The sequence below is a fragment of the Drosophila bipectinata genome, chromosome 2R (assembly GCF_030179905.1).
Source record: "Drosophila bipectinata strain 14024-0381.07 chromosome 2R, DbipHiC1v2, whole genome shotgun sequence".
Lineage (NCBI taxonomy): Eukaryota > Metazoa > Arthropoda > Insecta > Diptera > Drosophilidae > Drosophila > Drosophila bipectinata.
Window position 1 is genome coordinate 14,901,512 of NC_091737.1, and position 27,781 is coordinate 14,929,292.

The 27,781-nt window shown below is 46.0% G+C and overlaps 10 protein-coding genes across 13 annotated transcripts; 4 read left to right on the forward strand and 6 right to left on the reverse strand.

Moving 5' to 3' along the window:
• Positions 1-69: 69 nt before the first annotated feature.
• LOC108125657 (dynein light chain Tctex-type protein 2B) lies at positions 70-1,453 on the forward strand. The gene is made up of 4 exons (XM_017241927.3): positions 70-340; positions 823-903; positions 963-1,162; positions 1,222-1,453. The coding sequence occupies exons 1-4, from the start codon at positions 200-202 to the stop codon at positions 1,385-1,387; spliced, it is 588 nt and encodes a 195-aa protein (XP_017097416.1). The 5' UTR covers positions 70-199; the 3' UTR covers positions 1,388-1,453.
• Positions 1,454-1,622: 169 nt separating this feature from the next.
• nito (RNA-binding protein spenito) lies at positions 1,623-6,047 on the reverse strand. 2 transcript variants are annotated; one of them, XM_017241924.3, is made up of 3 exons: positions 5,898-6,047; positions 5,103-5,723; positions 1,623-4,932 (listed from the first exon to the last, which is right to left on the reverse strand). In XM_017241924.3, exons 2-3 carry the CDS (start codon positions 5,660-5,662, stop codon positions 3,108-3,110), a joined length of 2,385 nt encoding a protein of 794 aa, XP_017097413.2. In that variant the 5' UTR covers positions 5,663-5,723; positions 5,898-6,047; the 3' UTR covers positions 1,623-3,107. The 2 variants fall into 2 exon arrangements, with proteins under 2 accessions (XP_017097413.2, XP_017097414.2); XM_017241925.3 differs by having other exon boundaries at positions 5,103-5,720; positions 5,898-6,028.
• Positions 6,048-6,370: 323 nt separating this feature from the next.
• Septin5 (Septin 5) lies at positions 6,371-8,015 on the forward strand. The gene is made up of 2 exons (XM_017242047.3): positions 6,371-6,484; positions 6,544-8,015. The coding sequence occupies exon 2, from the start codon at positions 6,645-6,647 to the stop codon at positions 7,905-7,907; it is 1,263 nt and encodes a 420-aa protein (XP_017097536.2). The 5' UTR covers positions 6,371-6,484; positions 6,544-6,644; the 3' UTR covers positions 7,908-8,015.
• A 316-nt stretch (positions 8,016-8,331) lies between these two features.
• On the forward strand, positions 8,332-9,937 carry LOC108125735 (zinc carboxypeptidase). The gene is made up of 2 exons (XM_017242046.3): positions 8,332-8,772; positions 8,830-9,937. Exons 1-2 carry the CDS (start codon positions 8,413-8,415, stop codon positions 9,817-9,819), a joined length of 1,350 nt encoding a protein of 449 aa, XP_017097535.2. The 5' UTR covers positions 8,332-8,412; the 3' UTR covers positions 9,820-9,937.
• Positions 8,932-11,777, reverse strand: LOC108125734 (methyltransferase-like protein 25B). Of its 2 annotated transcripts, XM_017242044.3 has the most exons (5): positions 11,570-11,777; positions 11,312-11,512; positions 10,427-11,244; positions 10,181-10,371; positions 8,932-10,117 (listed from the first exon to the last, which is right to left on the reverse strand). In XM_017242044.3, the coding sequence occupies exons 1-5, from the start codon at positions 11,696-11,698 to the stop codon at positions 10,032-10,034; spliced, it is 1,425 nt and encodes a 474-aa protein (XP_017097533.2). In that variant the 5' UTR covers positions 11,699-11,777; the 3' UTR covers positions 8,932-10,031. The 2 variants fall into 2 exon arrangements, with proteins under 2 accessions (XP_017097533.2, XP_070134937.1); XM_070278836.1 differs by lacking the exon at positions 11,570-11,777 and having other exon boundaries at positions 11,308-11,448.
• An 86-nt stretch (positions 11,778-11,863) lies between these two features.
• Positions 11,864-26,187, forward strand: LOC108125707 (uncharacterized). Of its 2 annotated transcripts, none has more exons than XM_017242011.3 (4): positions 11,864-12,357; positions 12,950-13,386; positions 20,372-21,209; positions 25,324-26,187. In XM_017242011.3, exons 2-4 carry the CDS (start codon positions 13,243-13,245, stop codon positions 25,575-25,577), a joined length of 1,236 nt encoding a protein of 411 aa, XP_017097500.2. In that variant the 5' UTR covers positions 11,864-12,357; positions 12,950-13,242; the 3' UTR covers positions 25,578-26,187. The 2 variants fall into 2 exon arrangements, with proteins under 2 accessions (XP_017097500.2, XP_017097499.2); XM_017242010.3 differs by having other exon boundaries at positions 11,865-12,357; positions 20,342-21,209.
• Positions 17,657-19,170, reverse strand: azot (ahuizotl). The gene is made up of 3 exons (XM_017242014.3): positions 19,018-19,170; positions 18,417-18,883; positions 17,657-18,357 (listed from the first exon to the last, which is right to left on the reverse strand). The coding sequence occupies exons 1-2, from the start codon at positions 19,125-19,127 to the stop codon at positions 18,433-18,435; spliced, it is 561 nt and encodes a 186-aa protein (XP_017097503.2). The 5' UTR covers positions 19,128-19,170; the 3' UTR covers positions 17,657-18,357; positions 18,417-18,432.
• Positions 21,206-24,228, reverse strand: LOC138926015 (uncharacterized). The gene has a single exon (XM_070278197.1). The coding sequence runs from the start codon at positions 24,152-24,154 to the stop codon at positions 21,794-21,796; it is 2,361 nt and encodes a 786-aa protein (XP_070134298.1). The 5' UTR covers positions 24,155-24,228; the 3' UTR covers positions 21,206-21,793.
• Positions 24,232-25,259, reverse strand: LOC108125709 (protein lifeguard 2). Its single transcript, XM_017242013.3, has 3 exons — positions 24,992-25,259; positions 24,698-24,934; positions 24,232-24,646 (listed from the first exon to the last, which is right to left on the reverse strand). Exons 1-3 carry the CDS (start codon positions 25,172-25,174, stop codon positions 24,248-24,250), a joined length of 819 nt encoding a protein of 272 aa, XP_017097502.2. The 5' UTR covers positions 25,175-25,259; the 3' UTR covers positions 24,232-24,247.
• LOC108125708 (protein lifeguard 1) lies at positions 26,033-27,778 on the reverse strand. The gene is made up of 3 exons (XM_017242012.3): positions 27,600-27,778; positions 26,997-27,223; positions 26,033-26,935 (listed from the first exon to the last, which is right to left on the reverse strand). Exons 1-3 carry the CDS (start codon positions 27,646-27,648, stop codon positions 26,330-26,332), a joined length of 882 nt encoding a protein of 293 aa, XP_017097501.2. The 5' UTR covers positions 27,649-27,778; the 3' UTR covers positions 26,033-26,329.
• Positions 27,779-27,781: the final 3 nt, after the last annotated feature.

Consider the following 27,781-nt stretch of genomic DNA (forward strand, 5'->3'; position numbering starts at 1 on the left):
TGTATACTAATTGCCGTTGTACGAACTCGACTTTTAATCAACTTGGAACTATCATCCCTTTTTTGAAACTTAAATCCAACGTAGTACCCTTTATTTCAATTGCCTTGAAAACATCCAAAGGCGATTCGTATTTTTAGTTTAGATTCTATTCCCGTTTGAGGCGACTTCGAAGGAAATACAAAAGTGCTATACACGAAACATGGCCGACTCGCCGGACGGAGCAGATCGGAGGAGCAAGGAGAATGTGCCCGTGGCCGCCGCGGCAAAGGAGGCAGACCCGGCCAAGGGGAAGGCCGGGAAGAAGGAGAAGGTGGGCGACGGCAAGGATAAGAAGCCGGAGGTAAGATTCGCCGAGCGACTGCTCTGACAAGTGGCGCATAATTGGCCTAGTCCCACCGATATTGATTCAACAATCGCCACGGATTGCCACGGCGACACGGCCGTCAGGCAATCGGGCTGAAAATGGCACATAATGGCATAATCATTTGTGGTTTTATGGCTAACCGCGACGCACTCGACCCAGCTCGTCTTTCATTGCCCCGGAATGGCCGATACTGCAGCTAAGGACTGGTCGGGTCTGGTGACTCTCTGTTTGGGTCAGGAGCGTGAGAAGGTAGCCGATTGATTTTGCCATTACGGCTCCACCCCCCGGGTATTTGATGTCTTTTTAATGAATTGATGCTTGTAACGGAATGTGAACAAGCGAATATGTGTCCTGTCGGGAAATTTAGCCAAGTCACGCGACTCCTAATGTTGGGATGGTATCCTTGTCTGAGCCATTACTAACATGTCTATTTCGTTTCACGTTTCGCCACTATGCAGAAGCAGTCAGGCAGCCAGCGTGGATCATTGACCAAGTCGCACATGGGCATGGCAGGGGCCGGAGTGGGTGGTCCTGCCAAGGTAAGTATCCAGATTCTTCCTTAATCTTTCAAGCTCCATGAGCCTTCTCTGATGTAAAGCCCACTATGCGGTACATGCCCACCTACCGCTTGGAGTCGAAGAATCCCCTTAACAAGGAGCGCGTGGAAAACATTATAAAGGCTGTGATGAATCGCCACTACAACGATGAGTACATGTTCCACCCCAAGCACTCACTGCACATGGCGGCCCAAGTTAGCGAGGAGATAAAAAACCGGATCAAGTTGAACAATTACGATAGGTGAGTCCATAACACCCTCCTCTTATCTAAAAAAAACTAACAAATCCAAATCTTCCTAGATATCGATATATAGTCCTCGTGACCGTGGGTGAGTTTCTCATGCAGGGACTGTACTCCATGGTTAACTTCCTGTGGGACGCCGAGAAGGACGGATTCGTGACCTATAGTGTGGAGAGACCGTCCTACTTTGCAGTGTGCACCACCTTTTACCTGTACTACGATTGAACTCGATGCCTATTGGAGTTATTAAAATTTTGATTAATGTTAGCATTAGTGCACATGGATGATGAATTGCCGTGATGCTTTTTTGTTGTTACCTTGATCCTGGGGTGGAGTGGGGATGGCTCGGACTTGTCACTGGGTAGCACTAGAACACACTTTTGGTCACCAGATTCGAACACATTGATGGTTACTTTTATTACGTTTATTCAATTAGCAGTATAATAGATTGTGTATAATAGTTGCTGTAGAATAGAATACTCGGACAGTGGACCTGTCGTGTCTAAACTTTTAAATTAAACTCGCTTCAGGAGCGTTTGATCGTTATAACTATCTCTGAGTGTACATATGTACGATTCGTATATAAATATAAGTATTTAGTTTTGTTGAAAACACACGCCATACACAACACATGCACTTGCAGCTTGGGGTACTTGGATTTGAACTTGAAAAAGGTATTGGATTTCGGTTCGTGGAATGACACTTGAACTCACAAAAGTATAGATCTCGGATAATAGTGTTTATATCGATAATAAACAGCACTCTCTGTTGATAATAGCCACAAGAAAACCAATGTAACAATTGCCAAACCCAATCAAACAGCGGAGACATTTTGGAGCAAATGCTACACGACGTTCTCTCTTCGGATGGAAGATAGACCAGATACATAGATAGATAGATGGATTGGATTGGAATTGGTAGCCACTTTCGCGCACCCACATGCCAAATGAACACCAAAGACCTTGCGGACCAGTTGCAACTGTATTGAAGAAGAACTGTATTGTATAGAAGCCACAACACTTTTTTTGTTTGACGGGAGAACTGCACTGAGAAAAACTGTGGAAACACTTCTGATTCAGATTCAGATTAAGATTCAGATCCGGATTGGGGACAATCAGACCACTACTGGGTGCACTTTTTGTAGCACTGCATATTCATCTTTCACAAACCAAGGACCTGACCTGACCTGGCCAAATGACATTGGTATAACAACACAAATCAAAATCAAAAATTAAAACCAACACAAACTCTTTGATGGGAATTACATCGCACTATTTTCATCATAATTGGATAAGTAATTTCTTTCATCGTTTTTGTTTTGTTTTTTGTTTTTTTTTTTTTACAATTTTACACTTTAAACATAATAAAAAATAGAAGATCATGCGTAAGAGCTTTGGGTACAAAACTTCTTGAAAACTTGTTACTTGATTTTGAAAACTTTTTGCACAAATGTAGGAAATATTTAAATATATATATATATATATATGTATAATATTGTAGGTATATAGTTATAAACTTCACTGTCACTAACACACATCGAGAACTTGAAAGCAAACCATACAGAAGAGATCCTGTCTGTAAAAGAACAATGGTTATGGTTAATACGGGTCAGGAATCGTTCGGTATTGGTCAGTGGGCATGGGCATGGTCATGGGTGATGTCTCCTCTCGGTGATGTTCTTATCGTGACTCTGTGTGCGTGAATGGTATTGCGTATTGCGTGTAATGTGCGAGTGCCTGTTCAAGGGATCCATGTACACGACCCTTGCATGTACATACGTCTCCTCAAACCCAACACCTCTCCTCCAACAGCCCCCCCGCCCTTCAGGAGGCTCATCTAGATACTACTCGTTAATAGTTAGTTGTGGCGGATTCTTTCCGTGAGCACTGTGGCCAATCGTTACCTCCAGTTTGTCCAGCAACGCCTCACCAATTTCATTCGCTTCTTAGGCCGTGCCGCCTCGCACCACCACAATGACCAAGTGGTCCTCCTTCAGCCCTTCCTCCGTCAGGCTGTGGCAAGTGCGCTTCAGCAGTTCTGTGGAGAAGTCACAGGGCGGGAAAGCGTACAGCACGCCGGTGGCTTCCGTTTCCTTGTTCAGCAGCGAGATTACACCAGCCGCCTCCTTTTGCTTCAGATACGAGACCAGGTTTCTCAGAGGACGCGTCTGCACACTGGCGTCGTCGCAGTTGGTTTCGACCGTCGACCCGGCCAGGCCCATGAAAATGGCGTGCGACGAGGAGGACGCGATCCGCTTCTGCACGTCGTCCAGCTTAGGTGGATCCAGCCGGAGGCGCTGCGTTATGCGAAGGTTATGCTTACCCTCCTCGTCTCGCATCAGGGACTCTACAATGTCTGTATCGCCGTCCGTCAGGTGGAACTTGGCTGGGAACAGGGAGCTCTTGAGGATTAGGGCACCGGTCCAAATAGTGCTGCATTTGCGTGCCACTTCTGGCACTGTACTGGCGGTGCCAAGGGCATCGTTGCGACGTGTCGATGTGTCCGAGTCGGAGCCAGGAGAACGGGCCCTCTTCAGAGGTGATCGCGAGCGGGAGCGTTCCACTCCCGGCTCCCGCGAGCTTGAACGAGCTCCCCTTTCGTAGGATTCTCCTGGTGGACGCCGCCACTCGTCTTCAACTCCTCCTGGTGGCGGTACCGAAGACGACGAACCGCCCAAAGAGCTTGGGTGTGGCGGTCTGTGAACGTCGTTGTGGTAATGGTACATTCCGCGTCCCCTACCGCGATATCCGCCACGTCCTCGGTAACCACCGCGCGGAGGATATGGCGAGTATCCCCCACGGGGAGCATAAACAGCAGCTTCTTCGTAGTAGGGATCGTATTCTGGACGTCTGTACTCCAATGCGCTCTCGTCATATGGTGGCTTGGAGCTCTTGAAAGGAGCCGCTGGAGTGGCTCCGGGCAGCTCAGCGAAGTCGGTTCGCAATCGACGCTCCGGACCGCCGAGGGGAAAGCCACGCATTTCTTTTACAGCTGCTGTGGCCGCCTCCACAGTCTCGTACTGAATGTATGCGTACGGTTCTCCCTTTTGGTATTCGATCTTCTTGATGACTCCAAAGCGGTCGAATTCTCTCTCCAGTTGGGTGACGGATGTCCAAGCTCCCAAACCGCCAACCCAAATGCGGGTGGCGGGCGTCACCTTGCCGTAGCCGATCTTGCACTGAAATTTGCCAATGTACTGGCCAGAGAGCTCGATTTTGGCGCGATGGGCCATGTCCAGGTTCTGATAACGCACAAAAGCGAAGGCATTGCCAGTGCCAGGAGGCGGTCTCTTGATATCAATGTCGTCCACCACGCCGTACTTTCCAAATATGCGCCGCAACTCGTCGTCGGCGATGGTTACCTCGAGATTGCCTGCGAACAGAGTGCGCGTGGACAGAGGATCGTCCTCGGGCTGGACATGGTGCAAGTAGTTGGGGAACTTGTCCTTCTTACTCTCTGGCTTCTCATAGGGAGCATGTGGCCTCGGAGCCAACGGCCTCATTGGAGCGTACTGGGCGTGAGGCGGCGGATGTCCATGCATATGGTGAGGATGTCCACGGTGCAATGGAGGACCGCGAGGTGGATGGGGATATTCGTGGTGCAGTGGTCGGTAGTCGCGCGGATGCACAGCGTGTGGATGCATATGTGGCGGACCATAGCGGTCATAGGGATCGATGGGGCGACGATGGTCGATTGGAACCCCTGGTCCCATAGGTGAACGAGAGTAGTGGTAGCGTTCGTAGTCCGGTGGGGACATCGAATGCCGAGGCCTAAAGTAAAAAAAAAAAATAGATGGTATTACACACATTATTATTGATTTTTCCCTTAAATATCCCTCGATTTAAAAAATTAACTAGCAATTTAAATAAACTGATACACATATACTGATTTTGAACTATTTGTAGAGCTGAGTAAGTAGAGCAAAGAATAGAAAACTCACCTGTACTCCGCCCGAGTTGAAGACTTATATACCGGCTCCACAATAGCCATCTTGTCGTAGATGATCAGACGCGGCTTATGATGCTTGGCCTCCCGTGCATCTTCTGGGGTCCGGAAACATACGTATGCTACCCTCTCCTCCAGATCATGGGACAAGCGCACGCTAAAGTCGCCGAACTTCTTGTACTCACGGTACAGTGTCTCTTCAATAAACTCGTCTGGAGCCTTCGGTGGCAGGGCACTGACACACAGTACCTTGTAGGCGGCGGGACGCTCAGCCGGAGGACCTCGCATGTAGGGCTCACGATGCGGGGATCCATACCTTCCACGTGGACTCGGAGAGCGGTCCAGGCGACGCCGCATGCGCTCCGGCGAGAGGCGTTCAGGGGAGTCCCCAGGAACACCGCTGCCGTTGTCGTAGCCTCGGCCCATGCTTCGCGAAGTGCGGGATAAGCTGCTTCTGCCCGGCGGAGGAGAGCGCGATGCGCTACGCTTCATGTTGTGGATTTTGACTGTGATGCGATCGAGTTCGGCTCCGGCTCCGTCTCGATGAATACTCATGGGCTCTCTTCCGGTGCTCCGTTCAAGGGTGGTGCTGCTGTTTTTAAAATATCTGGGTCTTCTATAATTAAATCAATAATTAATTTGTGAAAGTGCCAAGTCAAGCAAAAAGTCTCAGCCAAGCGGCGAAAAAATTGTGAAAAGAAAATGGCGGACGCCGCAGACAAAGAGAAATGCAAATATTCTACAAAGAGGCTTCCACCACAATTATATTTGGTAAATGTGGTATGCTTACCACTTTTGCAACTATTATAGTGGTTTTATAACAATTATAATGCGTTTTCTGAGCGGTCGGAGAAAAAAAGCCACGGTTTTCTGCGGTGCAAATTCTGTATAGGGTTGTTGTAGTGTTGCCAGATGCAGATATGCATTTTGCTCAGATTCTATCGCTGGTTCTGAAAACCCACTAAAAAATCCCGGTTTCCCCCTGAATTCAAAAGTTTTAAGATAATATAAAATAAAGCCATTTCGTGCAAATTTTTCATTTGGTTTTTAGGATATAAGACAATCCAGCTTTACTTAACATCATAAATATGCAATCAGGGCTCCGAAACTCACGGCCTATGTACATCACATTAATTCTATATTTGTAAACAAATTATATCCATAGACCTAAATCTGAGAAACATTTTCCTAAAATTGGATAAGTTAGCGCTAATAAAAAATAATGTAAGAAATGTCATTAAAAATGTTCTTCAAAGTATGAAGCTAGACGATGTTGCCGGACTATTGATAAAATATTCGATTGAGTTATCGATTTTATTTGTATCCGATTTTATTTTAACCGTGCACAATTCAAATGTGAAGTAGGGCATAGAGCAGGTAAAAAGGTATACAGGTAGAAAGTAGCAAGCGAAAATTAAATTCCCATTATCTCACAGATGGCGGAAAATCCAAATAGGTGATTATTCGCGTCTCCTACCTGCCAGCACCGTATAAAGGCCGGCGCCATTGCTGCTGAAGGAATAGTTTCGAAACTGAAATGGTGCAAATTGCTAGCGAAAAACAGAACCCTGTGGTGGCGTCCTCTAAAATAAGGCAGCTCCAGCTGGGTGGTCACGTAGGATTCGACACCCTACCGGATCAGTTGGTCAACAAGAGCGTCCAAAATGGCTTTGCATTTAACATCCTGTGCATTGGGGAGACGGCCATCGGGAAGTCGACTCTCATGGACACGCTCTTCAACACAAATTTTGGTTCGACTCCCAGTCCCCACAACCTGCCCAGTGTGAAGCTCATGGCTCACACATACGAGCTGCAAGAGAGCAACGTGCACCTCAAACTAACCATTTGCGACACCATCGGATACGGCGACCAAGTAAACAAAGCCGACAGCTATAAGGCTCTCGTGGAGTACGTGGATAGTAAGTTCGAGGCGTACTTGCAGGAGGAGCTCAAAATCCAGCGTTCAATGGGCACTGCTCACGACGGACGGGTCCACGCTTGCCTCTACTTCATCTGCCCCACTGGTCATGGCCTAAAAGCCGTGGACCTGGTGTGCATGAAGCAGTTAGAATCACGGGTAAACATAATTCCCGTGATCGCAAAGGCGGATACGATTTCCAAGGCAGAGCTTGCTGGGTTCAAAAAACGAATAATGGACGAGTTGCAGCGTAACAAAGTCAACATATATCAGTTTCCCACCGATGATGAAACTGTATCCGAAACAAACGAATCAATGAACGAACAGTTGCCTTTCGCTGTGGTCGGCAGTACAGATTTTGTGAAAGTGGCTGGAAAGCTGGTCCGCGCCCGCCAGTACCCTTGGGGTGCCGTCCACATCGAGAACGAAACGCACTGCGATTTCGTGAAACTTCGGGAGATGCTCATCCGCACGAATATGGAGGATCTGCGGGAGGTCACCCATCAGCGTCACTATGAGCTCTTCCGCCAACGACGCCTGCAAGAGATGGGTTTCGTAGACGTGGATAGCAACAATCAGCCTGTTTCCTTCCAGAAGACCTTTGAGTCTAAGCGAAGCGATCACTTAGCCAGTCTACAGGCCAAGGAGGAGGAGGTGCGCCAGATGTTTGTGCAGCGAGTGAAGCAGAAGGAGAACGAGCTCAAGGACAGCGAGAAGGAGCTGCACTTGAAGTTTGAGCGCCTGAAGCGGGAGCACCTGGAAGAGAAGGCCAAGCTGGACGAGTCTCGTCGACTGTTAGAGGAGGAATGCCAAGAACTGCAGCGACGACGGCTTCAAATGGCTAATGGAAACCAGACATTAAGTAGGGGCAAGAAGAAATAAATTCGCTTTATCATTTCTAAATTTTTAAATCTAATTCCATTTCATTTAAAAGAGCTTAAAAACCACACTATTTTTATAAATATAAAAATCTTTAATATTTGATCTGTATTTTTTTTAATATTTGATTTTAACGGTTCAACTTTAAGTAGATTGTTATACGATTTTTAAGATACGAAATCTAAAGTTCTGGGAACTTCTGGGAACTATTGTAGAAACAGCTAGAAAAATTTTAATGGAACAAGATACTTTTCGTGGAATACTTAAGCAGTAAAACATATGCCATCGCGGAAAACTATCGCCGGCCACTGGAAACTATCCCTGGATTATACCGCACAGCTGTAAACCGCCCGCCTGCCTTGCCTCAGGCCCTCCCCCTGCATACGCCGCCTGCTGATAACGACACCTCTCCCGCTCTCGCTGCCTCTCACTCGCTCTCCGGCAGGCATAATAAACACAAACAAAGACGAGAACCGGCCAGCATTTGCTGCGAAAATAAATTATAAATATGCTAACTTGGCTGATCCGAGCGCAATGGCTAGTCATTCCGATTTTAGCAATGGCATCGAGCGGTACTAATCTGGAGAGTGGAAGTTGCTCCGTGGCTAAGCCCGCAGGTTCCTCCTGTCTAGGCGGGGCTGCTTCTCCTGACCAGGCTCGCTACGACAACTACCGCATTTACAACGTTGAGTTTGACAACGAGGAGCAGATTGAACTGTTCCAAAAGCTGGAGGAACAGAGCGACAGCCTCACCTTTATTGGCCATGCCAGAGAGATTGGCCAGAAGCTGTCTATTTTGGTGGCGGCCCACCGCGTGGCAGATTTTGCCGATCTTCTGAAGACCTACAAGCTGAAGCATAGGGTTCTGGTAAGGATCTTTTAAATCCCCAATTATAATAACAGTTTACTTATGTGGGTTTTTTAGACCTATAACTTCCAGGAGAAAATTGATCGCAACATGGGAGAGGTACTGCCACAGGACATCGATGCCTCGAAGCTTGACTGGCAGCACTTTTTCCATCTGAAAACAATCTATGCATGGTTGGACAAGATGGCAGCCAAGTATTCCCAGCTAACCGTACTGGACATGGGCACTAGCACCCAAGGAAATCCAATCAAGGGAGTCAAACTGGTCGGAAATCCCAAAAACAAGGCCATCTTTATTGAAAGCGGTATCCATGCCAGGGAGTGGATTGCTCCGGCCACCGCCACGTACATTATTAACGAGCTGCTCACCTCGCAGGATCCCCAGGTGCAAAAGCTAGCCAAGGAGTACAACTGGATTATATTCCCCAGCGTTAACCCCGATGGCTACAAGTATACGTTCGAGCATGATCGCATGTGGCGCAAGAACCGTCAGTTGTTTGGCACCTGCCGTGGCGTAGATCTAAACAGGAACTATCCTGACCACTGGAACTCTACCGGTTCGAGCAGCGATCCTACACGATACGACTATGCAGGGCCGTCGGCGGGAAGCGAGCTGGAGACCAAGCGTCTCATTGAGTTCATTCGTGAAAATGTGGGCAAGGAGCAGATCAAGACGTACATTGCTCTGCACTCTTACTCTCAAATGCTCATGTTCCCATATGGGTACACCAAGGAACATGTATCCAACTATGCGGATCTGCAGGAATTCGGCCAGAAGGCGTCTGCTGCTATCAAGGCGGAGAGCGGACGTGACTATGTGAGTGGAAATTTGTACGAGACGATCTATCCCTCGAGCGGTGGAAGCATGGACTGGGCGCATGCCGAGGCAGGAATTCCAATTGCCTACACATTTGAGTTGCGCGGTCCGCCCGACAGCCAGGATCTCTTCATCCTGCCAGCCGTGGAAATCCAGCCAACGGCCAGCGAAGCCTTCACTGCCATTCGAACAATTGTGGAAGCGGCCGCCGAGAAGGGCTACTACAAGTAAACATTAAAGGACTCCAGAATTTTTACGTTCAACGATCTAGACAAACTTTAAGTGCATAGTTTATCATCATCTCGATATTATCTTTACATTAATAAAAGTAAACACAATATAAAAGCAACTTTAAACACTGCCACTTAAGTACCTAACGATAAGAATCAGACGACGGGTCGTTTCTGTGGGATTTATTGTCAGATTAGGGTAACTTGGCATTATCATAATTGAGGTTTCACAGCCATGGTGATGTGGTTTCGTGGTGAGAGACGAGGATCGAAAATTGCCTCTATCCGTACATCGCAGTCTGCAAAGATAACAAGATATTTAGGTTTTACATTAGATTTCATATCAAAATAAGCATAACTACCATTTTCCATAAGAAACAGGCACCTATCATAGAGAATTATACTTTCCACAAGTGGAGCTAGCATTAATCGCAAGGTGTAGAAGACGACGATTCTTTTCCAGTTTTTAAGATCTTCCTCCGTTTGCTGGTTGCTCAGAAGCCTGCTGTCCAAAGCTTCAAAACGGGTTCCCTGTACTGCTTTCTGAAAATATCTGTCCAACAGTTGAGGTTTCCGTGATTTATTATACAATTGCAAGTCCATCTTACTCATTAAAATCCATGCCCGGCGAGTGCTTCACATTTCGCAGCGCGCAGTGCCGAAGGTGGGGAAATTCCTTGACAATGATACGCTCGGCGGCTGCCCGGAGTGAGTGAATTCGCAGGTGTTCGTAGTCTCCAACCTGAAGCCGATCGTGATAGACTTCCATGGCGTGGCATGAGATTTCTCTGGCCTCATAGCTGAGCTGCGATTCTGGATTGTCGTTCAGGAAACTGCTAAGCGGGTAGCCATGCACTTGGTTTCGAGGATGTGTTATTTTGGTGGTCATTTTCTGATAGCAGCAGCCCACAAAGTTCAGGAACTTGGCCAGAGGGCAGCCTAGAAACATGCGCATCAGCGTTGGCCCCAGATTGCCACAGGGATGCAACCCAACAATGCCGAATCTAAAATCATTGTTTTTCAATTGTAGGGCATCGCGAATGCTGGATAGAAACTGTTCTGGTTGGGTGTCGCTCTCCAAGCGCTGGGTAAGGTGCACTGGTCGCTTAAAGTGATTTGTCTCGCTTTCATTGAGATGCTTCACCGCCATGGACTCCAATTTCGTATCGATTTCCCTTGCCTGCTGATTAAGCTCATCCTGCATCTCAAAGCAGCACACTTGAATCCCAAATCCGTAGCCCAGAACGCGCGCCAGGTGGCCCACGCCTGCGCCAAAATCCACAATGAAATCAACAGGTGTCTGGTGGTGGCTCAGAGCACATATTTCGGACATCCGGCGAATTTCATGTTGCTTTTTTGGCTTCACCCGCTTGGTAAACATGTGTTTAAGTTTTTGGTGCTCCAGCAATGGGCAGGGAAGGGAGTTCTACGGCGAAATAACTCAACTAGTTGGTAACTAAATAAAGAATTTGAAACTAATAGATTTTACCAACATCAGTGGGATTTCTGGGCGTTCGGCTGATGCAAAGTTCTTTTATATTTCGTTTCAAGGCGATTAATTCTTGCGGCCATGTCAGCTTTTCGTTTTGATGATCATTTTGCAGTAATTCGCAGAGATGCTCCAGGGGTAAGTTTTCAAAGTGCAGTTGCCAGTTTTCAGGAAGCTTGCTCCAATGGTCGTCCAGAAAGAAATCCTGCAGAGCAACACATTAGTTGATACAAGTGAAGTATTTGATGTATTGCCGGCTTACCAGGACGTAAGCATCCAATAGCCATTCATATTCTTTCAGTAGCCTCAAGCTTACATTTAGCTTTCCTTTAAAATCTTCCAGATTTACCCGAGGGTTAAAGGGTTTTAGGTCATTAGATAAACTTAGCATTAGAAGGGATTTATTTATTGTTTTGATTTGGATAGGCGGAGCAGTGTGTCCACCTCTTTTTCGCGTTTTTTTGGGGCTGCTCACGAAGCTCATCTGATGGCAGTGGTAAACAACGTACAAATTCTTCTTCGCACTCAGCGGAGAGAGAGAGAGCCCCATCGCGGTTGTCTGGCCACACTAAGCGACAGCTGTTCACCGCGTCACTAGTTTTCCGCGGACGATTTGCATAAAATTGTTATAGCTGGCGCCCACGAGCGGAGTGCTAATTTTTGAACTGTTGGATAAGGTCGTCGCTAGATATTCGATATAGTGCTCCTGCTGCATGTGCATAACGAGTGTTGATACCAACTGGCTAGAACGTCGAAAGCTTATTGGGCCCGAGACGCATCAGGCAGCCAATTGAAATTAAACCATTTCAAGTGTTTTGTTATTTGGTGGCCCTGCGTGCTCGGCATAATTCCCGTTTCTTAATTGGCGCTGCGAATATTGAAAGTAAAAGCCATCGAAACTGTAAATTATGTAAAGGTGTTGGTGGTGGTGTGTTGTGCTCGTCTCTCTGTGTGTGGAGCTTATCAGAAAGACAATTTTTGATGGAGGCTGCGCCGGCAAATGCAAGATTCTCGTACAAAAGCAGCAACGACGCAGCGGCAAAGAAGAAAGTAAGTGCAAAAAGTCGCTGCCCTTTGTTGAGCGGCTGCTCATAAAAAATCACCGTAAGTCGAGCCAATAAACGCACCTCATTGTCAGTCACATCGTTGGCTCAGTGGGGCAGGGACATTGCGTACTTTGTGGTGTGTGTATTTGGGTATTGGTTTCGCCCTCATCTTTACATATCTGGGGTAAAGTTCTTAAAAAGCATCCTCAATAATGTAGCCTTTTATGTCCTTTACTGATTACTAGATTATGTTTTAATAGAGCCAAAGAAACCCCAAGATCTTGACCTGGGATAAGATTGGAGAATATTTTTACGATATTCCCACAAAATAAACGGTAACCAGAGCTAGACTGTTATAATATTTACGATATAAGTAAACATTTTTTATTTCTTTATTTTAAACCGAAAACTATTTTAAAAAATTACCAAGAACAAACATTTGTTTAGGAATTCCTCGGAAAAGAAATTAACATGCATTTGTTTGCTCATCTGGGGATAGACCGCAAACCAAACAAACAAGATACTGCCAAAAATATTTCGTTCTAAAAACAAATAGCAACATTTTCTATTTCTTTGCTTTCGTTTTTCATTAACAGGTTGTAACCTCGACATACTGCGATAATGATGAAAAAATCAAAATAAACAATTAAAATATCAACTTCATTATTAAAATTGCAAGAAAGGATTAAGAAGCGAAGGGATTTCAGGGAATAGACAATGATCTTCGGGTGCCTCTTGTGTGAAAAATAACAGACTCGACCCACTTGCCATTTGGCTGGAAACGGAAATCCCCCAAAAACCCATCAGACTGGAGGCCTCACTCACCCTGAAGCGCATCTTTGCCCGCAAAATTGGCTACAAGGCGAAATCAAAGTCAATTTTAGCGGCCATGCGCACGAAACACTTGATTCTGATACTGATCGGAGTGATTATCGCAACGATCGTGTTCATCGCCTTTGGGCCAGCCGGCGAGCCGAACGATTCCTTCAAGAACATCGTCGTCCAGACCCACCAGCAGTTCAAAGAGTTCCAGGTGAGTCAGCTCAAGTGGCATAGTTTCTGGCGGGGGCCGTGCCCCGATATCACTTGAAACTCTTCCTCACCCCCAAAAATTTGATTGTATGGCCTAGATAAGGGCATTAAATAACAATTATCTCTCTATATCGGACGCCGGCCATTCGAAAGTGTCACAGATAAACGGGTGCAATGTAGTTACTGGTTTCTTCAGCATATCAGTGTTTGATTTGATTTGTTTCGAGCTCGACAGAGTCCCACTGATGACTCACTGAGCCTGTTATCAGGAAACAGGCATTCCTTGCCAATTGCTCTTGGCATGGCTTTCATTAGGGGCATGCCAATTTATTTGGCATTAGCCTTGGCCTTGAACTGCGCCCTCGGCCCAGCCACGCCCACACTCCGCTGCTGCTCTTAGCCAAATTGAAGCACGTCTTGCCGGGTGGGCGGATGCGGGTTGCTACGCCAGGCAGTCTGCCACATTTGGCCAAGAAAAACAAGCCGGCAGGGAACCGAAAGTCATCAGCATCACTCACATTCTGGACGGTTGTCTGGCGGAAGAAGGTGGTCTGGGTTGGTCTCTAGGTTCAGGGTAATTTGGAATCTCTCTGTGAAACGGAAAGGTAAACACAAATCCAAATCCGTCTGGGTTCGGGTCCGGGCCAGAGTGCTGACTGTGTTTACACCAAATTCTGTGGCCAGTTTTCTGGCTTTGTTTACTCGATTCTGGGCTGTGTGCGTTTCGCATGCCAAAACGATTGCTGTTTACACTAATTAAATTCCGGCTCCTTCCGGCCACCGGAGTCCAGTTGCACTGGGCCCACTGGGTAACCGGAGGAGACTCTGGCTTGCCACAAGGCGGTGCCTTTGCGGTTAATCTGCCACGCAGTTCATGAACCTACAATGTGTTACGGCCAGAGGTAACTAAACGATGTTGTTTCTGGTCGACTTCTCATCACGTACGCTTAAAAAAAGGAAACTTAGTTGGCTCGTAAAAAATATGAACCTCTTGCCACAAAGTTTACAACTTACTTTGTTATCTGAGCCGCGAAAACGTACAATTTCGGTATCATGACAAACAGAGATAGGGTGGGTATTAATGAGTGATACTAGTGTTTTCATATGGATCAACTTATCTGCCAGCATTAGCATTCTAAAATCAGAGTCTGATGGATGGAGAAAATGAATAATTAAATGCATTTGAAGTGTTTTTGGTCGATCTCGGGGGGTAAACCAGTTCCCACAGCCGCCAAATTAGAAACAATGCACGCCAATAGGCTTGGTGTTGAGTTCCGTGAGTAACCTACATTGTATTTTTTGCTAAACTGGTTTCTGGCTTGTCTCAGGTCCAAGTACTAACTCGAATTACGTCGATTCATCCTATTCAATTACACTGATGTAAGCAAGTGGTAGGCTTTCAATTGAAACATGACGAACAGCCATCATTTATCAAATCATATAGTACAGATATCTATTAAGGTTTCAAATAATAAACCATATTCATCGTTCTCTATTTAAAGAAGTGAACTTCCATGACATTGAAAAGGCAAATACCTATATATATATATATAGACCCTTGCTCAACAATTTTGGTGTCTTTTTCCTGAGAAACAAACAGGTGACTTCTATAGGCTATCCTTTCTTTTGATGTGTTTAGAACCTAGAACCCAGAGTCTAGATTCTAGATTCTAGAACAATAATAACAAACTATTTACCAATTTGTGTCAAATCATTTAAAGGGAAATGGAAAACTAAACAGCACGAATGGCCCTGAGCTTAATCAATGTATTTGCACACCGACTGACCATATATCCATATTTACCTCCGCGATACCTCCGGTAGATACTCCATAGAACCCCCCTATTGATTGTTCGATAACTCTGACAGCCATCAGTTTAATGTCGCCGGGCAGGGCCACCCACCCTCTGACAGGCCAATAAAATTAAACCCTGGCTCTGCGATAATCTATTTAAATTGATATCCATGCCGGGCAATGGACCCACTGACCCCCCCACGACATTTGATTAACATAAATAAATTGTCGAGTTGCAGTAATTTGACTAATTTTCGTAGAACAGACTGACTGGAAAAGTGGCATCCAAGAGCCCATAATTTCCCCCCCAAAAGAAATCCATCATCTTCCTTACTTGATGCTCGTTTAATGGTTAATGTTTAATGTCTTGAAGGTTCAATTTTGAATTTGTAATGTAATGTTTAAGGTAAGGCTTAAGGCTTGAAAGTTAGCTGATTAGTCGGAGGAACTCTTCCCAGATTATCTTTCCATCCCCATCGCCGTCAATCGCCTCGAAATATTCGTCAAAGTCCTTGTCATTCGTATTATCACCCATGCTGACCATGACAGCGCGCAGCTCGGCTTTGGAAATGATTTTGTCGCCGTCCCGATCGAAGATGTCGAAGGCCGCCTTCAGGGCCTCCATGTTCTTCATTCCTCTGAAGTGGCGGCCCAACAGCCGATATATGTGCGGAAGACGGACTCTTTTGGTGCCCTCCTCGTCCATTCCATAGCACATCTGGTAGAAGTCGGCTTCTGTGGGACAGACACCCAGCGAGTCCAAGACTAACCGAAATTCCTTATATTTGATCTCTCCGGTGTTGTCGGGATCATAAACCATAAAGGCTTCCCGAATCTCTGTTTTTTCATCCTCCGTCAGCTCGATCTCTCGTTTGTTGGGTTCTTCGTCGTCCATTTAGTTGGAGGATTTAGTGGTCAAGGTTAGGGACAAGTTACCAGGATTTTATTGTGTATTTTTGTGTTCAAGTGTAGGTGTGTAGTGTTCGATGTCTTTGGGTTAAATGAAAAGTATTCCATACTGCTTAGTGACAGGGCACCTTTCGTAAATCCATGGATACTGTGATGTAGGATATAAATAGTGGCTTGGAGTGTAGGATACATATTAGAAAGATCGGATATAAAAGAGCCATGTTTTATCTGCCTAATCTGGAATGCCCTCTATTTAAGTAAAGGGCTTCTAATCCATCTAATCTAATTCAGCTTCTAATCCAACTTCAACAAAAGGATACCTATTTATCCTATAGAATACCTTCATATAGGATATGAAGGTTTAGAACCCCTCTAGAGTCCAGACCTCATATATATGGTAAGATGATACTCCCTTACCTCCCAAGCATTAAAATAAATTATAATTTGGGTAGTTTTGATTTTTTATTATCGAAAAATATGCAAAATTTAGTTTAGTACTTGAAAGCTTGATAAAAATCCTTCCAGTTGATGGCGCCATCGCCGTCGATGTCCACCTCCCGGAATATGTCGTCGAACTCCTCGTCGGTCAGCTTCTCGCCAACATTGTTGAAGACGCTGCGTAGCTCGGCGTGGGACACGAAGCCATCGGAGTCGCGATCGAATATTGTGAATGCTGTTCTGATAACCTCCTCCTTGTCGAGCAGTTTATAGTTCTTGGTCATCATTTCTAAGAAGTCTTCATAGAGTATTTTCCCAGCCCCGAACTCGTCCAGCTCCTCCTGCATTCTGTATATCTCCGATTCGGTGGGATTCTGGCCGATGGCACGCATCACGGTACCCAGATCGTCCAGGGGAATGGCACCAGTGCGATTGGGATCGCAGAGGGCGAATGCATGGCGGATCTCTTCGATGAGATCGGCTGGAAGGGTGTATTCCGGAGGATCCATTATTGATATCGTTTGGAATTGTGTATTTGCTTCACAATATATATCTGTTGGTTGTTTTCAGTTCGAGTGTTTCTGTTGTTCTGAATTAGTTGGGGCTACTGGATTAGAAGTTTCTAAAAATTAGTTTCCAAAGCCTGCTTTATGGCTGCCATGCTGAGTCATGGGGGAATCATGGAAAGGCACGACATTAGTCATTCTGCCGATTTTTTAAGGAGTGCCCATTGTGCGTGGGTTTAGATAACAGGGTGGTTCGTAATTGGTGATGTGATAAGAACATGCCAAGTCCATAAAAGTACCGAAAAAACATCTAAATATTTGTCTATGCTCTCATTAACGTGGTCAGAAAGGGTAAGCAGTTGTAAAAATATTTAAATTGCTTTCGCAATCAGCGCTGCTGGCTTTTATAATTGTTGGCAGTCGCGTGGCTCTCCCCCAGCCCATACCAAGCCAATTCCCGATGGCCATTAGGAACATGCGACTCTTTCCGAGTCACGCGCCTCCAGAACATGGACCCGAGCGCCTTGGGCGCCTCATTGGCGCTGTCCTCGACCGGCTGCCTGCCCCAAGGAATTGGCCGAGAATTTCAAGTGAAGCCCTGGGACAATAAAAATGCAATTGAGTTCCGGAAATTCTTTATATTCTGAATAACATAAAATTTAGTTCCTACTCAGTTCCTAATAAGCAAATCTTTTAAATTACAACGCATGAATTTTGAATCAATTTCATTCCGATCGAGTTGTGCTCCAAACAGAAAACCAAAGCAAAAATATCCTTTGCCTTATTCGTAGATTCATTTGCTAAGCTATAGATTAGATTCCTTTTTTTCAATATTCACAATATAGTTGTAGTTCCTTTTCATATGGAAGAGACCAAGCCGAGAGGTTATTGTCCGAGAGAAAGTCCAGGTTATCATGATTGGTAAGTCCTTGCAGTGAATATGGTTAGTCCTTGTTTCGAGACGGCGTCCACACGTCCGAGCCAAAGTCCATAATATGAGCTTCGCTTGAGAAGCAGAGAAATCTTCCCAGTACCGTGTCCGGTTGGAGAACTTGATAGAGAGATAGGGATCGATAGTGGCGATCCTGAGCCGCTGACCTGCCTAAACTCTTTAGAGCTAACACTTATTATCCTTGGAATTTCGTTCAAGAGAGGTAAACTTCGTTTGTGTGAGTGTCTTTAAGTGTCCATCCATCTCCGCGTCCATTTCTTTTTTGATTTTTTTAAATTTTTTAAAAAATTGTGGGTCCAACTTTTAGATAGTGTATAAAAAACGAACGAACTATAAAAAAAAATTAACAAAAAAAAAAAAAAAAGAACGAAACTGAAAAAGAAACATGGTTATGTTTTAAAAATAAATAAATATTTTAGACACTGCCTTACCGATTAACTATCTTAACTACCTCAACGTCATCATGTTGACAAACTCCTCGTAGTTGAGGTGATTGTCCTGATCCAGGTCGTACTCGCGGATCATCTCCTCGAGCTCGTCGTCGCCCACCTTGACCCCCAGGGCCGTGTAGACGTTCTTCAGCTCCGTGGTCGACAGGTAGCCATTGTTTTCCTTGTCGAAAACCCTGAAGGCCTCCCGCAGCTCCTCCTCCACGTTCGTGTCTCGCATCTTCCGCAAAATGACGTTGCAGAACTCTTCACTATCGATGGACCCGTTGCCATCCGAGTCCACCTCATTGATTATGCTCTGGACCTCGTTGTCGGTCGGCTGGCGGCCCAGAGCCCTTATAACCACCGCCAGCTCCTTGGAGGTAATGGCGCCTTCGCCCTCCTTGTCCATTATCCCGAAGGCGTCCCGAATGAGTTGTTGATCGTCATGCGAAAGTTCTTCCATTTTCCTGCGGAAGAAATAATATTTTTTTGATGAAATTTTATTCAAATATTTATTTTTGATGAAATTTTATTCAAATATTTATTTTTATTTCGAATGAAATTTTATTCGGAATGAAATTTTATTAAAATAAAATTTTACTTTTTATTTAATTTCGGAGGAGCTGCTCGAGATGTGATTCGATGGAGCGACTGTTTCGAACTGATTACTGCTCCCAGCTCTAGGTACAAGGTAAACAAAATCCCCCCCATTTGGCTGACATTGAAATCGATGCCTCCTAGGAATGAGCTGGAATGGGTGCTGCCAGCCTGCCTGGTTGTGAGATATGGAAATGAACATCGCCAGGAGCTCCATTTCAGCTGATTTCATTTCGGTGCAGTCTGCAGCGGGCGAACTGCAAACACCAGACCCCGATTGGCAGAAAATCAATATATGGCCCCTTAGGCAAGTGCAGTGGCACACGGACGCGGACACGGACGTTGCTGATTGATTCAAATGGCCTTGGGCCTGGAGCTGATCGCTTCCAGTTGCTTCCTCGACTACATAGTATCCATCAGCCATCGTCCATCAGCCATCGTCCATCAGCCAGTATCTGTCGTTGTTTGTTAACAAAACGGTGATGAGAGTGTCAGCTGGTGGGCGGGGTCTCTGTTTTGTCCACCCACTTGACTTCACCCGCCTCCACGCCTTCGCAGAGCCTTGCCCCACTGTGGCACGGATACACTCAAAGAAAATAAACAGATTTGAAGCAGTTATAGTGGAAAGCCCATTCTTTTATTTGGAAATCTTTTTATTGTAATTTTTGGAGTGCACTTTGGTTGCTACTGCCGGGGCCGGGTTGTCATGCGATTTGGGTTTGGCAGCTCCTGGCCTGGGCCTTTGTCGGCCCGGCCGCCTTATGCCGCAGGTTAATTTGTGCTTTTCCCCGACCACCTTTCCAAAAACTGCCGCAGCACGGCACACCTGACACCAGCTCGTGGCAGGAGCAGGAGCAGGAGCCGGAGTTGGAGCATGTGGCACGCTCACTTCTGGCCACAGCCGAAACAAATAATAGACAGGAATTTGACATCGGCACGAGAATGTTTATTGTGCGGCGCCATACCAAAGGGTTTCTGGCCTGGGTTATTGGCTTGGCCCGGTCGAGGCCGGGGTAGGACAGAGGCGTGCTGGAGGGCCGTAATGGAAAGATTTTTCACATGTGTGTTGCCACCAGGCGGGGTCTAATATGTGTCGCCACCAAATCGCTCCCATGACGAGGCGAATTTGGTTCACTGAGCATGCAGTATGGTTGCCAGGATTGTGGCGTTATTTTCCCAACAGTTAACAGTCTTTTATTCAATTTGGGACATGATAGCAGTCTAATCGATTACAATTGCAAGTCACGGCTGAGATCCTTGAACTCCTAATAGGAGTATCCTTTTTGTTAAACCTGTCTAATGTCCTAACTCTTCTATTTTCCTCGCAGGAAAACCTGCGCGTTGGTTTGGAACGAAAGAAACTTGAAATAGACCCCAAATATCTGCTACTCTTGGGATTCACGTCGTCGAAAGATGCCCAGGACCAGGATCAGCAGCAGGGCGAGCATCCGAACGCGGCGGACAAGTCATCCAAACACCACAGGCCAGATGCCAATTCCGCCACCAGAGCGGAGCAGGAGCTGGGCGACCTGCGAGGCGGGCAACGGTCCCAGGAGGCGATCACCTTCGGGGGCCAGCAGCGGGGCCAAAGGAAGAGGATCACCACGCCGCACAATGGCACCAAGAGCAACTTCACCGTTGTCACCTATGTCCTGGAGGGCCAAACAGCCTCGGCCATCCTGCTGGCCCAGAACATCGCCTCCAAGCTGCCCAGCGAGAGCCTGCTCATCTACGACCTGGGCGTGTCCGAGGAGCAGCTGCGGGCCCTGGGCGCCTACTGCAACAGCAGCCGGTGCTCGGTGATCACCTACGACCTGTCCGAGTTCCCCTCCTTCGTCGCTGACCAACGGACGCACGCCTTCCGTCCCATCGTGATTAAGGATGCCCTGATGCGGGCCAGGTCGGTGCTCTTCATGGAGAACCACATGCGTGTGCGCGGCAGCCACCACGACTTCCGGGAGATGCAAAAACAGGCATCCGTGCACGGTGTTCTGGGCTGGAACACCGTGACGGCGGTCTCCTCGCTGACGCACCCCAAGATGTTCGAGTACTTCGAGTCCGAGTCCGAGAACTTCATCTTCCTGCGGATGGTGGACCTGGATGTGGTCTTCTTCGCCGACACGCTCTTCGTCACGGAGAAGATCCTGCTGCCCTGGCTGAAGTGTTGCCTCACCCAGGAGTGCATCGATCCAATCGGTGAGTATTGTGGGGGGCAATCGGGATGCCAAGGTGGGCAGCCATTAGGCATGTGTGTGCAGAGTGCGGGGGCGCTCCCGTGTCTCCTGGCAATATAAATCAATCAAACCCACATTCGCGCCACCTCCGACCCAAGGGATTTCGGTTGGACGGTCGGTGGGCTAATGACCGCCATTTGCACGGCATTCCGTTGATGGCACTCACATCGGGTAACTCGTGTAATTACCATCTGAATTGGGATTGATGGCAAACGTGACACTGGCTTTTTCGGTTTTCCTCAAACAATTCATTTTTATTCGACCTGGAATTTCCCAAACTAAATTGTGGGTAATATTCATGCTCTTTATCGAAGCCCTGCACTGGCTTATGCCACAACCCAATGAATCCTGTAGTTGTTTAACCAAAATCGTTGGAAATAAGTGCTGGATTCATTGGCAGAGGACTAGCCTTCGGGGGAGTAGTCTTGGATCTCCATTCCTCTTAACTATATCCTCTCTCCATCACCTGAAGTGAATCCCAGTAAAGGAATTAGATCGTCTTTACAGGGATTCCCATCAAGTGGGGAGAGTCCAATAAATATTCCCTTAAGTACAGCAAAGTTTCTCCTGATACTGGCAGTCGGTCGCCGATAAGTTCGTCGTCTGCTGGTCCGCCTCGAAAAGGGTACGATAACAGCGCTGAAATACCTTTGATACATTGGGGGCTTTGTAGTCGTCAAGTATGCGGCTTTTATTGGCGTAGGCATTACTAAGGCTCCAGTACGATGCTGACATTGATCGTTTCATATAAATATTCTTACCATTACACTTGACGTCATCCCCTAATGGATCGGTGTGCTTGGAATGATAATCGGGCTGGATGTTGCCTACTGGTGCAGTGATGGGACGGCAATCGTCTGGGTTCTCCGGCTTATCGGTATCCAATATTGTAAAGTTCTTGTACCTCAAATTTTCCATATAGTACTGCCGGTTTTTCAGATTCTTTTGCCTTGCAGCCACTTCGGCGTAGATGGGCGGGAGCTTTTCCGGCTTGAATTTCTGCAGATAGTGGCAGATTTCACAGACGCACTTGGTCTGAGTATCTGCATCTACCAGGGGCACTCGGCGTCGCTTCTTACGCTTCTGCCCCTTTTTCAAACTCTTCTTCGGATTAGCCTCCGTGGCATCCTGGACATCGATTCGTGTGGGATAGGCATACATGTTCAGCGCGACATCCTGGGACATTTTGCTGGAAAAAGATACGTCTTCCCTTAGGGTGGGCTTGTTTTGGTTGGCCATCATGATCAGGTTTCGCCGAATCTTCTCGAAAAACGTATCGTTGTCCACGGGCGAGTCCCAATTATTAGGGACGACTACGTCCCCGGTGGTTTCCTCCACACTGTTCCAAGAATGCCGAGTTTCAACATCTTCCTTGGAGCCAATGGAGGCATCGAACGACTTGCTCAGCCGGCCGAACATGTCACTGGCGGCGCTTCTGGCCGAAGTGATACTGGCACGGTCCATGGTGCGAAAGGACCGACGAGTAGTCCGAGCATCCCCGTTTTTCACATCCTCCTCTTCTTTCGGAGGCGAGGCTTTCTTCACTTTTCTGAGACCATAGTCCTTAATCTTCAGCCCCTCGCCCAGCTTGAAAGACGATCTCTTGGGTCCCCAGAGAACGGAAGCATCGGCCCTTGACCTTTTCCTTATTAATTTCCGTTTTTTTAGGCTAGTTTGTGAGGACAGTACTGGGTTCATTCCTTCCGGCTTAGCTTTTCTGATGAGTTTCTGGCCTGGTGGCCCTTGGACTGTATCCGAGGACAACTGCCTGCTCTTTCCCCTCCTTCGGGTGTACATCTTTCTAATTATTCCAACGGAGCTCCGGTTTGTGCCCATGTTCTGTGACATCGTGGCATCACTTTCGAATAACCAGGACGATTTCTTTGGTTCTTCTTTTTCCTTGTCCACATTTTCTTCCAAAAGATCAGGGTTTCTCTGTTTTTTGTTCAACTTTGTTGGAATTGTGGAACCCACACCCTCAGACCCATCGCCCAAGTCCGTTGATCCCAACTCTCTTTCTTTATTTCTAGACCGCTTTGCCTTTCTGTAAACTGTCCTTGGATCTTCTGCAGAAGATGTGGGTATTTTAAGAGGAGGCCTTAAGGCTTGATAGATCCTTTTTTTTCGGAACTTTTTCATAGCTTGTCGAGGTAAGAAGGGTTCCTCCTCTGGAAGGATAGTATCATCTCTTACTACTTGCTTCTTTTTTCTCTTTGGTTGTTTAGTTTTCTGTGGAGGTTCTTGGAAAGATTCCTCTATACCTTCTGTCTTGGAAAATCGAACTGGACGCTTTCTTCTGGGCTTTTGCATAAGAAATTTTCTTATAGTTGGAGGTGGTGCCGGAATAATTGAAGGATCTTTGGGACTCCTCCTATGAGACCTGCTCCTCCTCCTCGATGCTAGCCGTGTGAGCAAGAAGCTCAGATGGTGGCGAGTTTGGGGAATATTTAATGTTGCCCTAGCTGGGGTTCTACGCGACCTAGGCCTCTTCTTCCTTTCAGTAATTTGATCATAAAATATATCTATGTGTTCTGACAAAGGTTCTAGATCTTTATTTGAATTTCTTTGTCCAGGGGTTTCCCTCATATTTCTATTGTATGTCTTTTCTAGGGTGCCGATGTGCTTCTGAATATTGGCCCAGGTTGGGACTCTCTCGCAATGAAGGCCGGCCGAGCTTTCAGCCATGCAGGATTTAATCTTTAGCTTTTCGGCACCACCCAACAGTCTACGGCAAAGTGGTCTTTTGTAGAGGGTCGGGTCTTCCTCGAAAATACCTACAGGGACTGGGCTATTGGGCGGAGTGTTTTCTCTAATCTTCGGGTAAGCCCATCGAAGATAGCTCTTCTGCTGGTTCCCGACCATGGGACGGATAGACGACCTGGAGAAGGCACGGAAAAATATAGGCATGGTTCGAGAATAGATTTCGAATGAATTTATTCAAAAATTTTGACAGTTGAAATTAGGTCCAAACAGGTTGAAAAAAGAGGGCTTCCAAGCCTACTAGCACACTTCCGTCCGGAAGCAATCACGAAACATTCGGATGGCTTCAATGATTTTGTTGATGAAGAACATCTTAATTAGTCGCCACAGTCCTCGGGGCACGTCGCAGTGGATGTTGCATGCGGCAAACACATACTCCGTCGGCTGCAAATGGTATCCGTGCCGGCCGCTCAACATCAAGTGGGTGTCGTAGATGACGTACCAGGCCTCGATGGTACAGGCCATGCCCGAGAACACCTCCATCATGCAGCCCAAGTAGTTGGCAAGCAGCAGAAAGAACCCAAAAACCAGGCCTATAACGTAGATCCCTCGTATCTGGGTGAAGCGAAATTTTTCTTGGACGGAGTACAGTATTAGGGCCAAGATTTCCAGGATAAGAATTACAGGATAGGCATACACCTGGAAGTTCAAGTGAGGACCATGAGCTTTGAGATGGTTTGTCTGACTTACCCATCTATTGCGAACCAAGCTCATAAGGTACAAGCTGCGGTTGAAGGACCCAATTAGGGTGGTTAGTATTAGGACGAAATAGTTGCCAGGAGCGTGTCGGCGCCAATCCCGCCAAACATAAAAGCAACTATACAGGGAACAGCTAATCACGAAGCATATGAGGGAAGTTACGCCGAAATATGGCAGAGGATACCGCAGCAGTAGTTCAATGCATGGCAATGTGAAGGCCAACTGAACCTGCAATTGAATAAATAATTATTTTAATAATTTATGGTTAATATTGGCACTACCTACAATTAAAATGCCATAGACCCGGCGCACTAGGCCTCTGCGAACTTGAATGTCCTGTATATCGAATGCATAGGACTTGGGATAGTGTCCTTTGGGTGAAATCAGTTCACATTGTATGGCGATGCCAGGGACTTCTGGTTTCTCTGACACCATTACCGTTTCCATTTCATCACTCGACTGAGGCATAATTATAATGGTTGTATTTGATAAGCCGCATTTTCCAGTTAATCGTTTATCTAATTTGGTCTACAATTCCAATTTATTCCGTAAATATTTTGATACTGTAAGCACTGAAAGAAATGTATACTAATGCTTTTGAATTAATTTTTTTGCAGGTGCCCAGTCGAATGGCTGCAAATTCAACAAGAAGCCATCGTATCGGTACTCTGGCTGCCATGGCTATGATGAGTCCGCTTTCAACATTGTCCTAGGTCTCACCTGGCACCTGGACAACTCGATGTACTCGCTCCCCAGCGACAGCAGCTGGAACATATTCTACAAGGAGACGCTGGAGAAGGCGACCCGTATTCTGGAGAGCAGGCGGCGCAACAGCAGCGAGACATCCGATCACCCCTTCACGGACGATTGAGGAGACGATCGATCTGATGTCCAGGAGCGGAAATAGCCAAAGCATTTGATACAAAGTTTTCTATAAAAACTCAATAACACAGAGACAGACACACTCAGGAGCCAGCGGAACAGCAAGGACCCCAGACGGAAGTCCTCATTGAAGTATTGTTACACTGTGGCAGAGATCGATAGAATATATATATGATGTATGATGTCCAAGACAAGACCAGAAATTATCAGACCAGAGCACAGCGTAACGTAGCGTAGCGTAGGATGTGCAAACTTATCAATACTTATAACAATTTAGTCAAGCCCTAGTTACTTATTTAACGAAATCTACAAACTAATATTTTTGTGACTGTGTTCCCGTGGTGTCGCTTCGCATCGTCGTATTGATAATTGCCCCCTTTTAGTCAACTGCCCTCCCTGCCTCCCGCCCCACTCTACTGTAAATACATAAGATCATCGATGGCATACATTTTGTGATTGTATTTTATAGTTACTCACACATACACACGCATATACAGCATTAAAACGTAAAACATACAAATATAATGTAATATTTTAGACCGAGATGAGCCAAAAACTTAAGTTAATTAATAAAATTCTGAATTACAAATAGTATAAAATCCTGTTTTTGATTTTCGTCGGTTATCAAGCAGTTACATTTAATGTAATCACTCTTCTTTCGTGACATGGCACATTGAGTTTCAAATAAAAATGCATAGTTACATAATACTTTCGTATATAAAAACTGGAAGCCAAAATGCTCTAATTGAATCTTTGGAGAATCCTGAGAACATAAACGAGAATACGTACGATGTCAACGTATAGGGTCAGGGCGGCGAACACGTACTCCTCCGGATTGAACGAGTACATGTGATTACCGCCGATAATCATCTGCAGATCGTAGATTAGGAAAAAGCACGAGAATATGGCCATTAGACAGGCGATTGGAAGGTTTGTAACGAGACTGGGTATCCAAATCTCCATCGAGGCAATGACAATAAAACCGATTAGAATAGTTAAAAAGACTCCCCGAGCTGCGGTGTAATCGTATTTCGTTTGAATGGCGTACAGGGACAGTGCGGTCACCAGTATCGCGGTAATTCCCACACCAGCGAGTACCACGTTCGCGTCCATGAAACTGGAAGCGACTCCCAGGAGCACAGACATGGTGAAGGTGTAGATGGACAGGCAAATCAAGTTGACAGGATGCTTGCGGCGGAAAGTTTCGAAGCAGCTGATCATGATCAGGACGATGATGTTAATGACTGCGGCCACCAGCATTACTTGGGGATACCTCTGGACAAGCCTCTTCGTGGGTTGGTGGAAAATAAAGAAAGCGATGATGCCACAGGTGAAGAGTAGTTGCACCTAAGAAATATATAAGGATAATCTATCAATTTGTTCATACTTTGTTCGAAAATATACCCACCAGGACAATGCCGAAAACCTTCCGGATAAAGCCTTTTCGAATCGTTTGATCATCAAAGGTAAGGCTTTTGTCCGCAAAAGTGTGATCGGGGTCGGAAACTCCATTTTCCAAGAGGAGGGCGCGTCCTCCTTGCTCCCCCCCGGCTAATGCAGCTGTAGCAATGGTAGGAGCTAAGTACTCCGGCGGAGGAAGTGGTGTTGGTAATGATTCACCATTTCGTACTGGTTCTGCAATACAAAAAAATTATTGCTATACCTTATTCGATTTAAAGGGGATTCCCATATTTATTATTCCTAAGAAGAGTGTAAGCTTAAACAAATATTTATATATGTATACACACAATCTATATACATGTATACATGTTGGCATTAATTTGCTCTTTTGAATCCACAAGTTGATAAGGAGATTGTGATTAGTTGTACGATTTCCTTTTTTCTTAGAAATTCTTTCTCATGTATCAGAGCTATTGTAAGGTTTTAAACTATTGAGAAATGGAATTAAAACAAGAAATTACAACAATTTTCTTAAGGTAATCTCGTCTGTCAAATTTGTAAACAAAAAGATACATAGATACGTAGATAGACAGAGGGGGTTAAAACTTACCGGCTAAATCGGACACCTCTTGTTTATTTTCATTACCCAAAGATGCCATGATAAAATAAATTCGATTAATGTAAAATATTAAATACTTTTTTGCGAATGAGGTTGAAAAATACGCAATAAGTTTCGCGAGTGTGAGATGAAACTTATTCTGAAGAAGTAACTCGGGGATAGCCAAAGGAATG

Bases quoted from the DNA above. Each gene is read 5' to 3' on its own strand.
- LOC108125657 (XM_017241927.3), top strand. From the start codon at position 200: ATGGCCGACTCGCCGGACGGAGCAGATCGGAGGAGCAAGGAGAATGTG. The intron at 904-962 runs GTAAGTATCCAG...TCTGATGTAAAG, and splicing joins GAGTGGGTGGTCCTGCCAAG to CCCACTATGCGGTACATGCC. The intron at 1,163-1,221 runs GTGAGTCCATAA...AAATCTTCCTAG, and splicing joins AAGTTGAACAATTACGATAG to ATATCGATATATAGTCCTCG.
- nito (XM_017241924.3), bottom strand. From the start codon at position 5,662: ATGAGTATTCATCGAGACGGAGCCGGAGCCGAACTCGATCGCATCACA. The intron at 4,933-5,102 runs GTGAGTTTTCTA...TTTTTACTTTAG, and splicing joins TCAACTCGGGCGGAGTACAG to GCCTCGGCATTCGATGTCCC.
- Septin5 (XM_017242047.3), top strand. From the start codon at position 6,645: ATGGTGCAAATTGCTAGCGAAAAACAGAACCCTGTGGTGGCGTCCTCT.
- LOC108125735 (XM_017242046.3), top strand. From the start codon at position 8,413: ATGCTAACTTGGCTGATCCGAGCGCAATGGCTAGTCATTCCGATTTTA. The intron at 8,773-8,829 runs GTAAGGATCTTT...TGGGTTTTTTAG, and splicing joins AGCTGAAGCATAGGGTTCTG to ACCTATAACTTCCAGGAGAA.
- LOC108125734 (XM_017242044.3), bottom strand. From the start codon at position 11,698: ATGCTAAGTTTATCTAATGACCTAAAACCCTTTAACCCTCGGGTAAAT. The intron at 11,245-11,311 runs GTTGGTAAAATC...ATTTCGCCGTAG, and splicing joins CGCCCAGAAATCCCACTGAT to AACTCCCTTCCCTGCCCATT. The intron at 10,372-10,426 runs GTAAGATGGACT...ACTGTTGGACAG, and splicing joins CCGGGCATGGATTTTAATGA to ATATTTTCAGAAAGCAGTAC.
- LOC108125707 (XM_017242010.3), top strand. From the start codon at position 13,243: ATGCGCACGAAACACTTGATTCTGATACTGATCGGAGTGATTATCGCA. The intron at 13,387-20,341 runs GTGAGTCAGCTC...TTTTCCTCGCAG, and splicing joins AGCAGTTCAAAGAGTTCCAG to GAAAACCTGCGCGTTGGTTT. The intron at 21,210-25,323 runs GTGAGTATTGTG...ATTTTTTTGCAG, and splicing joins GGAGTGCATCGATCCAATCG to GTGCCCAGTCGAATGGCTGC.
- azot (XM_017242014.3), bottom strand. From the start codon at position 19,127: ATGGGGGGGATTTTGTTTACCTTGTACCTAGAGCTGGGAGCAGTAATC. The intron at 18,884-19,017 runs GTAAAATTTTAT...TTTCTTCCGCAG, and splicing joins CCTCCGAAATTAAATAAAAA to GAAAATGGAAGAACTTTCGC.
- LOC138926015 (XM_070278197.1), bottom strand. From the start codon at position 24,154: ATGCCTATATTTTTCCGTGCCTTCTCCAGGTCGTCTATCCGTCCCATG.
- LOC108125709 (XM_017242013.3), bottom strand. From the start codon at position 25,174: ATGCCTCAGTCGAGTGATGAAATGGAAACGGTAATGGTGTCAGAGAAA. The intron at 24,935-24,991 runs GTAGGTAGTGCC...ATTCAATTGCAG, and splicing joins GGGTCTATGGCATTTTAATT to GTTCAGTTGGCCTTCACATT. The intron at 24,647-24,697 runs GTAAGTCAGACA...TTGAACTTCCAG, and splicing joins GCTTGGTTCGCAATAGATGG to GTGTATGCCTATCCTGTAAT.
- LOC108125708 (XM_017242012.3), bottom strand. From the start codon at position 27,648: ATGGCATCTTTGGGTAATGAAAATAAACAAGAGGTGTCCGATTTAGCC. The intron at 27,224-27,599 runs GTAAGTTTTAAC...TTTGTATTGCAG, and splicing joins AGAGGTGTCCGATTTAGCCG to AACCAGTACGAAATGGTGAA. The intron at 26,936-26,996 runs GTGGGTATATTT...TATATTTCTTAG, and splicing joins AGGTTTTCGGCATTGTCCTG to GTGCAACTACTCTTCACCTG.